The sequence below is a fragment of the Brachyistius frenatus genome, unplaced genomic scaffold, assembly GCF_029030835.1.
Source record: "Brachyistius frenatus isolate BFR_SWC_R1_liver_20210118 unplaced genomic scaffold, ASM2903083v1 Contig_30, whole genome shotgun sequence".
Classification (NCBI taxonomy): Eukaryota; Metazoa; Chordata; class Actinopteri; family Embiotocidae; genus Brachyistius; species Brachyistius frenatus.
The window spans coordinates 797,733-814,376 of NW_027210629.1; the positions used below are offsets into that span (position 1 = coordinate 797,733).

Below are 16,644 nucleotides of genomic sequence, written 5' to 3' on the forward strand. Positions count from 1 at the left end.
TGGTTTCACAGCAGGGACAAACCTGTCCACTATGAAATCAGATAATTCATATAGCTCTGCAGTGTCATTTTACAGTAAGATCTTGTTGGATGTCATATTTTCTTAGTCACATTTTTGTAATCTTTTCTCGTTCTACAATATATCAGCCGTGTAGAGAAACCTTTACACTGACCTCATTTTCTTTTCTCTCCATCTCCCAGGTGGAGTGGTTAAAGAATGAAGAGATAATTGACCCAGCAGAGGACAGAAACTTCTACATCACCATCGACCACAACCTGATTATCAAACAGGCGCGTCTGTCTGACACAGCCAACTACACATGTGTGGCTAAAAACATAGTGGCCAAAAGACGAAGCACCACAGCGACAGTCATTGTTTACGGTAAGTTTGCATGTATGCGCCTGTATGGGTCTTTGTGTGTGTGAGAATTTAAAAATCATTGTTCTTGTTTTTATGAGTGCTGATGACATTTTTGTGTCTAATGTTCAGAATGTTAATAATGTAACACATTTTTAAATGCTATGTGCAGCCACTGAACAATGTCTCTGATCAGCCAAGCCAGCCCCCATCTGCCACATTAAATTAGCTCTACTACCATGCCAACTCACTCTCTTTGTGATTGGCCTGATAGTCTCACATCCCCTTTGACCCCAGCCAATTAAAACCCACCAATCACGCCATCAGTTTTAAATTAGAACACTTGGGCTTTCCAAATGTTCCTTTCAGCCAAGAGTCCTGATTCTAAATGAATAGTGCAGCATATGGCATGGTAACAGCTGTGAAAAACAACAACAGAAAAAAACTTTGAATAGCTTGTTTTTTAAGCAAAGCTTTTCTGCTGCTGTTTTTACTAAATGCTGAGAAGAAAAAGCTTGTCGAGGCAAGGAACACGCGTGCCTCACTTTCTCCTTTTCTCTTTATATCAAATGCCAAACTTGACACGAAAGGATCAGAAATATTTCTGAGGAAAAACAATGTATAGCAGATCACACACACACACGCAGGGTTTCTCAAATATAACTTTGACTCTATTCGCTGCGAGGAGTGTTTCAATCAAAATACCAGAGCATGTGCCTGTTCGATGCAGGCAACGAGAGATGGAGTGGTTTGACACTGATGTATCCTTACAGAAATAGATTGTTCAATCTGTGGTTCAATCTATGTTGCTCCACAAGGGCCAGGCTGACATTGTTGACAAGGTGAAATAGTTGTGGAAAAAAACACAGGAACATAAAGGAAAAAAATGAAGCAACTATAGACGGAGGGGAGACAGGTAAGGGGAGGCAGAGGAGAACAGAGTCAGGGAATGCGGTCAAGTGAGGAAGAAAAAAAGTAGAAATCCTGAAGAAAATTGATGCTATACCTGAATTTACTGGTTACTTTCTCTCTGATGATTCATTTCTAATTGGGCATTGGGAAAGGAGTGGGCACTGTCCACTGGGCTGAGACAGAGCTGTCAAGATACAGCAGAGAAATTTCAACCCACTATACCTCTCCAGATGCCAGCTCTCTATCTGGGTGTCCTTGTGACTCATTCTAACGTTATACCTGATTTCTCTCCTTCTAGCTGCCGTCTGCCCTTATCGTTGTCTGTACGGCCATGCAACATTTTTCTCTTCTAAAAACAACAACAATAATGCAAACTAATGAAGGAACAGACAAGCCTAATGTGACACGATGCAGGGGAATAATGTAGAGGTACAAAAAGAGTAAGTAAAAAGAGAGAGACAAAGGAGGAGACGAGGTACAAATAAACAATGAAAAGACAACTACTTTCACTAGTGGGGATTAACAAAACTCTGAATCCTGATTCAACTATTAATACTTCCTTTTGCTCCTTGTGTTCTCTCCAGCAAGGGTTCAGGGTTGAGTAATTGGGCCAGCAGCACAATACCCTGTGATTTACAGTGTGTTTAGTGCTATACAACTTCATGTGTGTACATATTTGTGTCAGTCTGTGATCTTCACTGATTGAATTAGTGAGTGTAAACGCAGTCTGGGAAAAAATGTGCTACAGTAGCTGGAGGTTAACTGAAAAGCTGCGTGTGTGTGTGTGTGTAGGAAATCTGTTTTCACTACACTCCAACAACCCAGCCTTCTGACACGTACGGTCTTCACTAAGACATAGTAAAGTTAAACGAGACAACGTAGTAAAATCACAGATTTTATCAGAAAGGATATGTTCAATATTAAGGTGTGCAAGGCATCTTTGCTTCGCCAATAATTTCAGAGCTGAGATTAACAGCACTTTACATGTTCTTCTAAAAGGGATTTAAACCAGCAAATAAAGGAAAAGTTGTGACAGCTTAAATAAAGTCGGTTAGTAGATCACATGCAGGAAACAATCACAGGCGGCTCGAACAAACCAAAGTAGCAAGAATATTGCATACACAATATGCATCAATAGATTACATTCTCGCCACTTCAGGAGGTGTGGGCATGTTAAAATAAAACACCTACCTCACTTACACATGGCAGAGTGCACACTAACACCTTTGGTGCTATTGTGCCTCCAAAAGGGCAGGTGTTAAAGGGTTAACGCATGGATTTGATAACTGTATTTATTAAGTGACTGATCTCTGTTTCACAGTGAACGGCGGCTGGTCAACATGGACAGAGTGGTCCGCGTGTAACAGCCGCTGTGGACGAGGCTTCCAGAAACGAACCAGGAGCTGCACTAACCCCGCCCCTCTCAACGGAGGACTGCCCTGTGATGGACAGGCTATACACAAACTGCCCTGTACCACACTGTGCACCGGTAATTCTATTCTATTACTTCCGGTTCCGTCCTGAGCTCAGCTTTGGCTATTTTCAGCTCCTATTCCTTAATTTATGTGATTTTTAAAGCTACACCTTGCAAGGTTTGAGACGTATTTGAAGCCATTGTCCTGTCTCCTCTTGTCTTTCTCATTCCCTTGGCTCCTTTTCCTTTCTTTCTAGTGGACGGTGTGTGGACAGAGTGGAGTAAGTGGTCGGCCTGTGGGACAGAGTGTACCCAATGGAGGAGGAGGGAATGCAACAACCCAGCCCCTAAAAACGGCGGAAAGGACTGCGAAGGGCTCGTGCTCCAGTCTCAGAACTGTACTGATGGTCTCTGTATGCAAAGTAAGTGGGTAAAAAATATCCTCTGCACAAGCATTGACACATTTCTACTAAATGCTTCAAGGTTTTGCCACATATCACATCTAATCATGAACAATGAGTATGCCAATTCAAACAAATGTCCTGCATTATTTGCTTCAAATAACAATTGATTTTAGAGGGAATTGACCGTAGATGAGGCAGTCCACTGAATGTTGACACATGGTCAGATTTTTTTGCCCAAGCAGAAGACCCACAGTGAGCCAAGTGTAACGTGACAATTAATGGATTAATGTAAACCACTTTTGATCCATATTAAGAAATCCATATCTGTATTTTATCACAGAAATAAATCATTTAAAGTGTTTGTGCAATATTAGCAATATACTCAGAGGAGAGATACAGTGGGTACGGAAAGTATTCAGACCCCTTTACATTTTTCACTCTTTGTTTCATTGCAGCCATTTGCTAAAATCAAAAAAGTTCATTTTATTTCTCATTAATGTACACTCAGCACCCCATCTTGACAGAAAAAAACTGAAATGTAGAAATTTGTGCAAATTTATTAAAAAAGAAAAACTGAAATATCACATGGTCATAAGTATTCAGACCCTTTGCTCAGTATTGAGTAGAAGCACTCTTTTGAGCGAGTACAGCCATGAGTCTTCTTGGGAATGATGCAACAAGCTTTTCACACCTGGATTTGGGGATCCTCTGCCATTCTTCCTTGCAGATCCTCTCCAGTTCCGTCAGGTTGGATGGTGAACGTTGGTGGACAGCCATTTTCAGGTCTCTCCAGAGATGCTCAATTGGGTTTAGGTCAGGGCTCTGGCTGGGCCAGTCAAGAATGGTCACAGAGTTGTTCCGAAGCCACTCCTTTGTTATTTTAGCTGTGTGCTTCGGGTCATTGTCTTGTTGGAAGGTGAACCTTCGGCCCAGTCTGAGGTCCAGAGCACTCTGGAAGAGGTTTTCTTCCAGGATATCTCTGTACTTGGCCGCATTCATCTTTCCTTCAATTGCAACCAGTCGTCCTGTCCCTGCAGCTGAAAAACACCCCCATAGCATGATGCTGCCACCACCATGTTTCACTGTTGGGATTGTATTAGGCAGGTGATGAGCAGTGCCTGGTTTTCTCCGCACATACCGCTTAGAATTAACACCAAAATGTTCAATCTTGGTCTCATCAGACCTGAGAATCTTATTTCTCATAGTCTGGGAGTCCTTCATGTGTTTTTTGTCAAACTCTATGCGGGCTTTCATATGTCTTGCACTGAGGAGAGGCTTCCGTCGGGCCACTCTGCCATAAAGCCCCGACTGGTGGAGGGCTGCAGTGATAGTTGACTTTGTGGAACTTTCTCCCATCTCCCTACTGCATCTCTGGAGCTCAGCCACAGTGATCTTTGGGTTCTTCTTTACCTCTCTCACCAAGGCTCTTCTCCCACGATTGCTCAGTTTGGCTGGACGGCCAGGTCTAGGAAGAGTTCTGGTCGTCCCAAACTTCTTCCATTTAAGGATTATGGAGGCCACTGTGCTCTTAGGAACCTTGAGTGCTGCAGAAATTGTTTTGTAACCATGGCCAGATCTGTGCCTTGCCACAATTCTGTCTCTGAGCTCCTTGGATAGTTCCTTCGACCTCATGATTCTCATTTGCTCTGACATGCACTGTGAGCTGTAAGGTCTTATATAGACAGGTGTGTGCCTTTCCTAATCAAGTCTATATTTAGTCTAGAAAAGGCAAACTATAGTTTTAAAATCAGACTTAAATTACCTCCTTTTTCACCTTTTATCCATTTGTTTTGCATCAGTTTAGATGCTTTCCTCTCACTTGTTCCTGTCCTCCTCCCCTGTCTCTTTGTCAATGTTCTTCTTCCCTCTCCTCCTTACCTTCGTCATTCTCCTCATCTTGCTCTTCTCCTTCAGACCCTACTATCCTTTACCTTCAGTTCCCTATCCTTGCTGTCAACATTTCTTGCCCGTTCCTCTCAATCTCTTCAGTTTTATTCCTTCCTCCATTCACCTTTGTGCTCCTCTCTCTCCTTCTGGCTGGCCCAACCTACAGGGCCAGCACTATAAACACCAATGTCTGTCACTGACGGAGTGATAAAGACACACCATGTATCCCCTGAATGATGCATGGCTGACCAAATGCAGCAACCACCTGTATGAGTTTCAAATTGAAAGCCCTTCTGCATTTCTTACACAGTCCAGTCATATACCAAAGTTTGACCTCTTCTTGTTTATCATGATTTCCTCTTGCTCTGTCTTAAACTTCCCTCCTCTGTGCATATTGTGGATATTTATTGGAGGGTTTCTGAATGTCATTATTAACCTTCCACTTTCCACTTTCCAGTCTCAAGTCAAAAACACCTGTTTTATAAGAAAAGTAATGAGAATTAATTTTATGAAGTAAATATTCCAAAATCTCCCCACAATTTATAAACAGTGATTTCTGACATCAGTAAATGTCAGAACTCCATGGAAAATGTGGGCTGAGTCATAATGGCACAAACATAGCAGCAGCAGTTTTTCCAAGGTATAGGCAATTATATTTGTTGACTTGTTGGAATAGTACTTGTAACTCCATGTGCTCAGAGTAATTGGCAGACAAGCATGTGACATGGCAAGAGAGAGAGGGAAAGGCAGGGAGAGAGAGAGAGAGAGACTTGACAGATTAAAGAGAGGAAAAAAATTCCATTTTTGAAACCCGTACACATACATATGAATCTTTAGTCTTTCACACAACATGGCAGCCATAGAGAGATTTTTCCTCAATTGTGAAAATGCTTTGTGAGAAATTCTATAAAAAAAAAAAGATGTACTAGAAGGAGTTGAAATCAAAACTGACTTGATGATACAATACAAATACTGATAGATGATGACATGGAAACCAAACCCAAGGCATGGGGTCAGTCAGGGATACACTCATTTGAAAATGACTGCTCCTTGTTGAGGAAAGTTAAGGGGGAAAAAAGTTTCACTGTTTCTCTTTCCATAAACTCTATCCTAAACATTAGTTTTAGTGCATTTTTTCCATGCCAGATAGATAACATCAGGTTACCAAGGTGTCCAGATCATTGTATATCCCTGGTGGAGAGGAGCTTTTTGAAAGAGGGTCGGCTGATCCCCCAAAGCAGGTTTTATCCCAGGTTCCAATATTAGTTTTAACGGGGGTTATGAATATATGGTTGTCTATAATTTCTCACGGACCGAGAGAGAGAGTTTAACTGTGCCGCATTCATGGGAATTTATTTTGACCCTTAGTTTCTACCTTAGTTTGGTCTCTCGTTTGAAAGTTCGTAATTTCTTTTGTGAGCTTTTAAATTAAAGTAATTTGCAATTTTTAATCCACTTAAATTACCATTTCCAGTTCAGCAAAAAAAATATGCTTGATCAATAAGCACAAAGCCTCCAGCCAAGTGAACCGTTACTTGTGTGAGGGACTTCTCTCAGCAGCCCGAGGGGTGTGGATGATAGCTTATTTTTAATGGATGGTCTATGTCATGAGCAATGGAATAATGTGATACAATTCCTTAAAAAGCTTTGTCATGGGCCCAGTATTGACAGCATTTACTGTAGATGCAGCCCTGCCTCCTAGCGTGGTGTATTGTATACCCCGACTCTGATCCATCAGGCGGATTCCATCTGATCAGTGTGAGGTATAGCCACAGAATCTGGGATTAAACCAAGGGCGGTATAGATTTAGGCTCATTTCCTGTAATTGATTTTCTGTCTTTAAAATGACTGCACAGACAGGGTTTTATGTCAGCACTAATGTTTCAACTGTTTCCTGTTGCATTAACAGGAATCCATGAACTGTGTCTGTGTATATACCGCTGTAAATATGATGGTTCGAGGGGGTTTCTGCTTACACAGGATTTTCTAGACAGTATATTTACAGTATGTTTGAAAGGTGTGAAGTAATGATTCTACCATTTATACATTTGGTTTATGAATGATGTCTCTTTTAAAATGTGGTCTTTATACAGGCAGTAAAGGGTTCATTGGTATGGTATGGCAGTGCTTAGTTCCTGGTTAATAGTAACTTTGAGGTTTCAGGATTTTGACTGAACAGATAAAACACTGTCAATGTAGAGGAGGAGGTAATGTTTTAGATAGTGCTCTGTAATTGACTTTATACTCAAAAGCACTTCACTCGACTTTTTCTCTTTTTCGTTCTCTCTCCACCAACGCCTCCTCCCTCTCTATTCATCTCTTCCACCGTCTCTCGCTGCCTTTTTTCTAAAGTTGTCCTATTAAAGTCTGAGAGGTAGAAATCCATTTGACCTCACTTCTGCCCTGCATGGAGTGACTCCTTTCTCTCGGTGTTTATGTGTTTATCTGACAGTTATATCAGTGTGAGCCTGTGTGAGTGTGTGAGTGTGTGAGTGTGTGCATGTATGCGTGTGTGCGTGCGTGTGTGCGCGTGTGTGTGTGTGTGTGTGTGTGTGTGTGTGTGTGTGTGTGTGTGTGTGTGTGTGTGTGTGTGTGTGTGTGTGTGTGTGTGTGTGTTGTGTGTGCATGTGTTGTGTGTGTGTGTGTGTGTGTGTGTGTGTGTGTGCGTGTGCATGTGTGTGTGTGTGTGTGTGTTTGTGAATCTGTTTCTGTCTTTCAGGAGTTTTTTTTAGTTGCTTTATATGTTTTGGCCTGTTGGCATTTTTTTTGACACATTGATCAGAATTCTTAGGACAGACACTCAGACCTTCTCTGTGTCATCCTAGAGAGCATGACAATACACTCACTACTCACTCTGTGTACACAATGCAGTATGCATGAATGTGCATACTACATAACAGTGCCCCCACAGCAAATATAATCTGATGCACGGTCTCTGAAACTTCAGTAATCACTAGAGATACTGGCTGTTATGCAACTTTAGTGTTTGGTTAGAACACTGAGTTGTGTTCGTGTTGTATTATACAAAACGATCAGCAGGTACTGCACAGCACCAAGCAGTCCATTTCCCTTTTTGTTCCTTCTCATTGTGCCCACTTTGTCGTATTGTTCCCTGCACAGCATGGTAGCTATTTTCTACTAATTTTCTGAAATGTTTTGTCCTCATCTACTCTGCTATCTTTTTTTTTTTCACATGGTGATTGTGTGGGCTCTCAGTAAATCATTTATGCTTCATTTTACTGCTACCACATTTCATTATTATTGTTTGTTGGAACAATTGTGTTAATTAACACATGATAAATCTATGTCATGGCATCTTGCTCCTGCTGTCATTGGCGACTCAGACATGAATCATTGTGACATGTTACATAAGTGCAGTCAATTGCTAAGTCCTCTTGTACAAGAATAAGAAATCTGATAAAAAAAAAAAAAAAAAAAAAACTGTTCTGAAACATACCTGGATAACTAAAAAAAAATGCTACAATTTCCCTGTCATCTGTGCAAGTGTTCGTGTATTTTTTTTTTTTTTGCTTACCACCCCACTTAACCTTGCCAGTGTTTCTTATCACTTAGTGCTGAATCAGTGTCTTCTATGGTCAGCTGGTCTGACAAGAAGCTTTTAAGCGCACCATGTTGCTATGTTGCCTTTATCAATTATACACAAGCACTTCAATTATACATCAGTGCATCAGCAGTTAATCTGTGTCATAGACCTTCTGTCTGCCACGACTAAGTGGACCACTCAGCATGACACGACAGTAACAGCCTTAAAGAAAGGGGTTCTAAAAAATGATGTGTTTTTTATTATTATAATTTGTTTCCATTTTGGGGAAGTGACCAACAAAGAAACATTGGCATGTCAAGGTCTGTGTCTTGTCATGTTTGTCCCATTTTATTTGACTTATTTGTTTAAATTTTGTTGTTTTCCTGTCCCTTCCTCAATCCATTCCACCATCCCCTTTCTTTTCCTGTCCCAAGGTTCATTGTTTCAGAAGTCCACTGAGTCCAAAGAAAAGAGTGATTTGGGATTGCCATGTAAGTTGATGTTTTCTGTTTTATCATCATCCATTTTCCTTTTTGTCTTTCTCATCTTAGTGTTTCTTTCTTTGAGTGAGCGTTGGCCTTTTGATCTTGCTTTGTGTTTTCTTGTTATTGGACTTGTGCTATGATCCGTTTTCTTGATGTGCGATCATCTTGCTATGCTTATCAACCAAGTGAGAAAAGCACAGCAAAGTTTTCCAACAGTAGCTTAACTAGTTCTGAAGCTTTATTCTGTTCTCAGACAAGGGACATTGTGGTGGCATGTGGCATTGTTCCATGCTATATATCTGTGCCTACACAGATACACTAATGAATAAGTTTATGAATCATTTATATCTTTGCTTATATGATAAAAAAAAAAAAAACTTGGTAAAGGGTTGTATAATCATTCCAGATTATTTGTGCTCAATGGGCCTCATTCACTAATATGTGCATCGAAATGTTCTTACTTTGCGCACAAAGTAAGTGTGCATGCAAAGTTACCGTGGGATTCATGACACGTGCGTACCGACCAAATTTGTTCTCACCACCTTGCGTATGTTAGTGAATCGGAATTATTCTAAATTGACAGGCGTGTGTACCGGAAACTGCACGACTTGAGCTTTCCAACAATGTCGGTGCCTTGTATGTGTAGGTGAAAGTGATCAAATCCGGTAACCACAGGTAATTTATTTCAGAATGAATGTTATTTTCAATTATCTGTGAATATTTAAATATATGTGAATATTTTGATTACGAAATAATTGATATGGATTAAAATGCGTCAATTTAATGGCTAGCCTATTTAATACATTTGGTCAATGCATTAGTAAATTTAGGTTTTCAATATTGTCGTTTAGCAGTTTTGATATGCTAAAAGGTGTGTGTTTACATTTTCTCACACAGCCAGGCAGTCATCATTTGTACGCATTGTCTAATGTCATCCTAAATTTGTTCGCAGAGTACGAACAATTTCAGGAAAGAAAATATTGATGAATCCCAGATTTGTGCGTCAAATGTTTGTACGCACGGTTTAAGCATAGATTTGTGCCTACGCACTGTTAGTGAATGAGGCCCAATGTTTCTGTGAATATTTTTTATTTAGCTGTAGCTGCACAACTCCTTCACCATCCTCTGGGCATTTAAGAGTAACAGCGGAAGCCACCAATTTAGGTTTTTGCCCTTCAAATTACAAGTAAACGCTACACAACTCTTAACGATGCTATGTATAGTTGACTTTGAATGCACCTGTCTGTGTGTGTCAGCCCTGTGTTTGACCAGCAACCTGTTCAATGTGACCTTCGTCTTTAGCCTCTAAAGGATAAGCAGGTGAAGTTGTCGATGTCAATGTTGTCAACAATGCCAGTTACAGTTGGGTAGACGGAACATCAAGGTTTACAGGTTATGCCTCAAAGCCTAATTAACTAATTATTCTGTATGTATCTTTAGGTTTTATTTGTCTTGCGTAGGAGATCTACTAAAACAATACCGGTCTTCCACTATTTATAATGTCATGCGGGATCCCAGGATTGTCTTTTGAAAATGACTCCAGCATAGTGGTGACAGATTCCCTTAATTAACCTGATTCTTTCTTTCTTCCTGTCTAATAGCAGTGAATCAATTCAGCACCAGTTCACTTGATTCACAATTTGTTTGTTTGTTGCAGCTGTAGCCGTTTTGGAGAGTAGCCAGCCAGCTTCGAATCATTGCCAAAGCAGGCAATTTGCCTTCGTTCTGAACACTTACTTTGTGTTCACAAGCTTATTGGCTCACTTAAAACTCAATGCGGTCCAACTATGGTCACTGAACTGACAAAAAGTTTGCATCATTCCTACTGATTTGACCCATTGTCTCTGAAGGTACAATATCACCTGGCAAGGGTAGTACCACTATGAAAGGTATAAAAGCGTATTAATGTGTCATAGAAAGGGTGAAAAATCATAGGATTTAAAAAATATACGCAGTTTTACTTGCTGTCCTCCTTTCTTCCTACCCTCCCTTCCTCTCCTGTCTATCTTGCCAACTCCTATTATTTCCATCTCTCTCAGTGGTAGTGACATAACAAGTGAAATTTACTACAATCTGTGAGGAAGACAGAAATTGAGAGGTGCAAGAGGAAAAGGACCTCTGCCATTTTTTATTACTGTATTTTGTACTTCTCTCATTGCGGGAGCTTTCGTTTTATCTTCAAAGCAATCTATGAGCGTCTGTTATGTGTTCTAATGACTCTCGTTTAGGGTCTGCTGAAGCAGTTTCATCATACGGTGTGTTTTGCAAGAAGACTGTCGCAGACTGATAAAGGCACGGAGAGAGAAGCAGTCATAGCTCATTTAACAGATCGTCACTCTGTTTCTAATATTCAAAAGCACAATCTGTAACGTGCATTGGGAAGTTGCGAGAGTGTCTTCGAGACCCACAAATCACCAAGCTGATCTTGTTCTCTCAGAATATGATTACAGTTTTTATGTGGTTTGAACAATCCAGTTTGTATTTATGTATTCGTCATTGAGCTGACACTTTTTTCAGAATCATCCTGTTGGCTATATGTATGTTGTGGATGAGGTATATGTAGATTGAAGCTTATTTAGATAAATTATTATTCACTTCCTGAGAGTTGGTTCTTGATTTCCTGAATGGAACTTGGTTTTGGTCTTCTCACAGATTTTGGGCCAGTTCAGACGAAAGATTTGCAATGAGATGATTTGAAACTTGCAACTACATTTAATTCATCTGTCTGCAGCATTTTCAAACCTGCCAGTTTACACCAAAGCAACTAGACAAGACCATGTAACATCTGCACAGATACAACTCTCTGTACTTCTATTTTAACTGCTGATTTTTTTTAGCCTTTTGTTAGAGCTGGATACTTTTTTTAGTGTCATGAATAAGGATAGTGACGGTGAGGTACTTGCAAAAGTTGCAGTTTTGCTTGTGATGGAATGGCAAAAACATTAAAAAAAAAAAAAAAAGTAAAAGGTAGAGAATTTGGAGTCAACCATGAGTGCTTCAAGGGAATACCCATGGGGCTTACACAAATTTATACCATGAACCGGAGACAGGAGATCTATTCAATTTATCTTGTCTTTTTCCAGAGCAGTTCCAGGGTACAATTGGAAAAACAGCCTATTTGTTGGTCTTGACTAAGTAGTTTAATTTAGACACAGCCTTTCCTCAAATAATTTAATGAGGTGATCCTTTCTTTTTCCTTCACTTCAGTCACTGACATGATCAGCTGACTCTGCTATGAGCTGATTGGCTGTTAAACGAGGTGACGTGCCTTACATTGTGAAATTTCCCACTTGCAATTTAACAAGTTGAGTCTCAGGCAACACTGTCAGCTGCCTTGAGTCGAGTTGAGAAGGGCAAGGTTACACTGCTATAACTTTGCCATGGCAATAATCTTTGGTCTGAACTGGGCTTTAATTTCGACTGATTGACTACTGGCAAGTTCTGTAAGTCATTCACGCTTTTAGCAGACACCACACTGAAGTCTCTGTCAGTCATATTACAGTTACTCTCAACTGCTTCATAAGTAAGGGTTGGGGAAAAGTTGATTGGATATTGTCACAAGGTGTCTCATGATGCCTGAAAAGCATTGTCCTCAAGCCCAAAAGGAAAAGTATTATAATGATCATTGCTTTATTATGCATCTGTGTCATACTTTGTTTTCCCCAAACTGTGACACAGCTGTTTGTGTCAGTTAAAGACTAGCTTAACTTGAGAGGATGAGTAGGGAGGGAGGATGGTGGCCGGGCTGTAGACCTGTGTAACAAGAGACTGCGAGTGTTTTGTGATTCGTTATTGTGACCAGCAGACACTGAAAGACGTCACAATGTGTTTTTCAATTGGATAAAACAAGTTGTGCTGAAAGGCTTGTTTTCAGTCCATTTTTTAAATAGCTGCAATTACACTGTATTTCAGGGTGGTTGCACAATGCATGAAATATAATATACAGAGTTGTCACAGAAATACACCTTCTGGCCTCAGTGACTCCAAAGTGACTTCGTATTGTATTTTCTGGCACCATCAACCATCAAGTGCTTTTCTCCAATCCCACTGTAGAAAATAAACATAGATTAATTTACAAATGGCCGCTTGATTTTCCTCTCTAACTCTTGTATTTATCCCTGATAGTTACTTAGGGCGGATGTGTCTGCCAGGAGTGCAGTATGGGTGGTGTTTGCATGTTTGTGCCAAGCAAGATCAAAAAGGCAGTTGAATGAGTTTCAAGTAGTGATTGTCCACAGGTCTGTTTTGGATGCAGATCACAGAGAAGATAGAGACGAGCTAATCTAAGCCATCCTTGTTTCCCCCTTCTTTAAATCCTCACCGTGGCAGGTTGGACAGACTCCGAGAATGACAAAAAGCTCAGCCAATCGATAGACAGTGATGCATGCTGACTGAGGGTGAGCCCGGGCTTCTGCTCTGCTAGCCCATGTGTGTAATCAACTACATGAGAGCGTGTGTGTGTGTGTGTGTGTGTGTGTGTGTGTGTGTGTGTGTGTGTGTGTGTGTGTGTGTGTGTGTGTGTGTGTGTGTGTGTGTGTGTGTGTGTGTGTGTGTGTGTGTGTCTGTGTGTAAAATCTCTGCAAATTCCTAAGCCTCCAGGCTTCTGCACATGTAAACATACACACTTTGAGTCACTAAGTTCCCAGAGATTTTAGTTAAATAAATTAGCTGTGCCAGTTATGATACCCTTCATGTCTGACAGTGAGATGCAGCATCAGTCAGTTCACACACACACACACACACACACACACACACACACACACACACACACACACACGCACGCACGCACGCGCACACAGATGCACACTACCTACCTCAGCAAAATAATTGGTTTTGCAACTGAAAACCATTTGGCTTTGATCACACACATAAGCACAGCACAAACACAATATTCAGCTTTGCTCTTGTAAAGTAACACTGCCGTGCAAAACCATTACAAATTACATGTACTCATTCCCATGACAAAAAAGGAAATATGGTATTTTGTTAAAATTGTGTACCCTCTTTTGGCACAATTCACCAGCAAAGTATTTTGTGCCAAACATCAAGATTTCCCAAACCAGCATAGATAAAAAAAAAATAGATAATAATAATAATATATATATATATATATATATATTTTAAAAATGTAAGGTTTAGATGACTTTTATCATCTAATAATATTAGTTTGTCCAAAAATCTCTAAGAATAAACATTTTTCTTCCCTTGGGATTCAGATTAATGCGTCATTTGGTCAATAGAACATGCACACACAATCATTCAGAGTTATTGACACACAAGTATGTATGCGATTAGACACACGATCTTAAATAGGAGGAGGCAAAATATACTGTATATAGGTAGAAAAAAAAAAGGCGGGGACTATATTAAATAGAGTAAATGTATTCTTCAAAAAGCAGTCGTTCATAGCCGCACATATATCCCTGCACAGTACTGTTTCTATGACTTCAGTGGACATTACATTCCTTACATTCATTTTCAGAAGACTTTTCACACTCCAGCCATCACAAAAATTTGCAAAACTTTTGCCTTTCTTCATTTCAAGTTCTGCCATGATAGATATGTACATGTGATTGTGTATGTTCTCCATTCATTCACCTTGTGTGTATACAGTAAGTTAATAGTGAGTGTGTGTGTGTGTGTGTGTGTGTGTGTGTGTGTGTGTGTGTGTGTGTGTGTGTGTGTGTGTGTGTGTGTGTGTGTGTGTGTGTGTGTGTGTGTGCGTGTGCGTGCGTGCGTCTGACCTTCAGTACATAACTCTCCCCTTCCTATAGAGAGCTGTCAGGTAGCACTTCAGGAACATCACAGATGGGCTGTCTCTCTCTCTCTCTCTTTTACCAGGTGATTTATTCTACCTTTAATTCCTCTGTTGCGTCCACTGAAAGGCACATATTTTTAATCTAAATCCAATTTAGCTGGTATTGCCGGTGAGTGCTTCAAACATGAAACTACTTGTCAGGTACAAGGAAGGAAAAGCTTGGGAAACGGTTGATTTGCGTATGGAACTTTACATGGATGTGCGTGGGCGTGAATGTCTGTCCATGCATTCATTGTGAGTGTCAGTGCTCGCATGAGTGCTCATCAAAATGCACATAGGTGTGCACCTTTCAGTACTTAGTCAAACTGTGCTGCCATCTCATTCCATCACTGCTGATTTTGTCATTCTGGCTTCTCAGAGCATGCTTAGATACACACAGACGTCCAAACACATTATTCATTTATTTGGGTTGGTCAAAAGTGCACACCCTCATACAGTCCCTTTTTCAGTCGTCATCTTGTCAGAAAAAGACATCCTATTACGCAAGGCTGTCAGACAGTAAAAGAACATCAACATTAAAGATTTGGCAGTTTTCAACCAAAGCAACACTTTGCTTTTCAGTAGAAGCACAATGAAAATGAAAGACTAGAGAAATGGACACATACGTAGCAAAGAAAATACGTGAGTGCTGAAGAAAAGCTACTGTACATTAGTGCAATTTTTTCCTAATTCTAAAATTACAGTTATCGAGCAGTAAAATCTGAAAAGCATTTTAAGACTGAGCTCAAATGAAGCATACAGTTTATCAAGGGATACATCCTTTTAAACTTTTAAAGGTCCATTTAAAAAAACATGATTGGTATAAATGGGATTTCTGCACAGACTATAAATTCAGTCGTGCAGAGGATTGTTTTTTTACATTTAAACCAGTCATTTTATACTGATTTTCAGCAGCATGACTAGGTTCTTTCATCTTTGCAGTACATTAATTGCGCTGAAGGATATCAACACCAAATAACGGGAGCAATAACAAATACAGTACATGACCTTGTCCAACATTGTTGTTTCTAAGCACCATTTGAAAACAAAAGTGCTACTTTTGTCAAAGTTTAGATTGTGATGTGAAAACAAAAAAGCAAATTTAAGACAGAAAAAGGAATAGGTAAAGATTTTAAGAAAAAAAAAGAAAAAAAGTTGATATCCAGCAGTTGTATGTAGGTTACTTAGGCAGGTAGGAGCTCTAATGGGACATGTAGTTTCATGCATCTACAAATCAAACAGATGGAGACAGAGGAAATCGAACAGAGAGGTGTGAGTTACGGAGGGAGAGAAAAATCTAAGAGAAATGGGATATAAAGTCATAGTGAAGAAAGGCTTTGTAAGCCCACTGGTATAAAACAAGTTACAGTCTGTACACACGCATATATATTTTGAGAAGACAGCGGGCTAACACCTAGTTAACTTTCCCAAGTGTCTCCAAACACAGTATAGGAAAATAGGATAAGGAAAAGTAAGTTTAAAAGTAATGCTTCTTGTGGCTGCCTGACATCGCTTGTGCTCTGAAGTCGTAGACCTTCAAGTTAAAGTAGAAACAAGATAAAGATTCCTTAAATAGATGAGGATGATGATGATCATAATTAAGATCAGGGAGTTGGTACTTAAGAGGATTATCCAATTCTATTCCCCCTTGGCAAACGCAAGGACCTTGATAACAGGGCAACTTTGTGCAGCAGTAGTTGGGGCACCAGGGAATTTATGCCCAACAGCATCAGAGGGAAATTGGTAACTGTATCTGACAAAACCCATTTGAGTTCAACTTTGGAGATTTAAAGGTGGTTCTTAGAGGAGTTAAATCTGATGAACAGACATTTGGCAGGAATTTG

At 40.0% G+C, this 16,644-nt stretch overlaps 1 protein-coding gene across 2 annotated transcripts in view; it reads left to right on the top strand.

Annotated features, from left to right (window-relative positions):
- The window catches only part of unc5ca (unc-5 netrin receptor Ca), a 191,714-nt gene that overhangs the window by 148,633 nt on the left and 26,437 nt on the right, over window positions 1–16,644 (top strand). Inside the window, exons 5-8 of one of the 2 annotated variants that reach the window (XM_069699418.1) lie at window positions 201–381; window positions 2,591–2,758; window positions 2,941–3,105; window positions 8,953–9,009. In XM_069699418.1, coding sequence (XP_069555519.1) covers window positions 201–381; window positions 2,591–2,758; window positions 2,941–3,105; window positions 8,953–9,009 — 571 coding nt within the window. The remainder of the gene's footprint in view (window positions 1–200; window positions 382–2,590; window positions 2,759–2,940; window positions 3,106–8,952; window positions 9,010–16,644) is intronic. The other variant, XM_069699419.1, reaches the window with a different exon arrangement.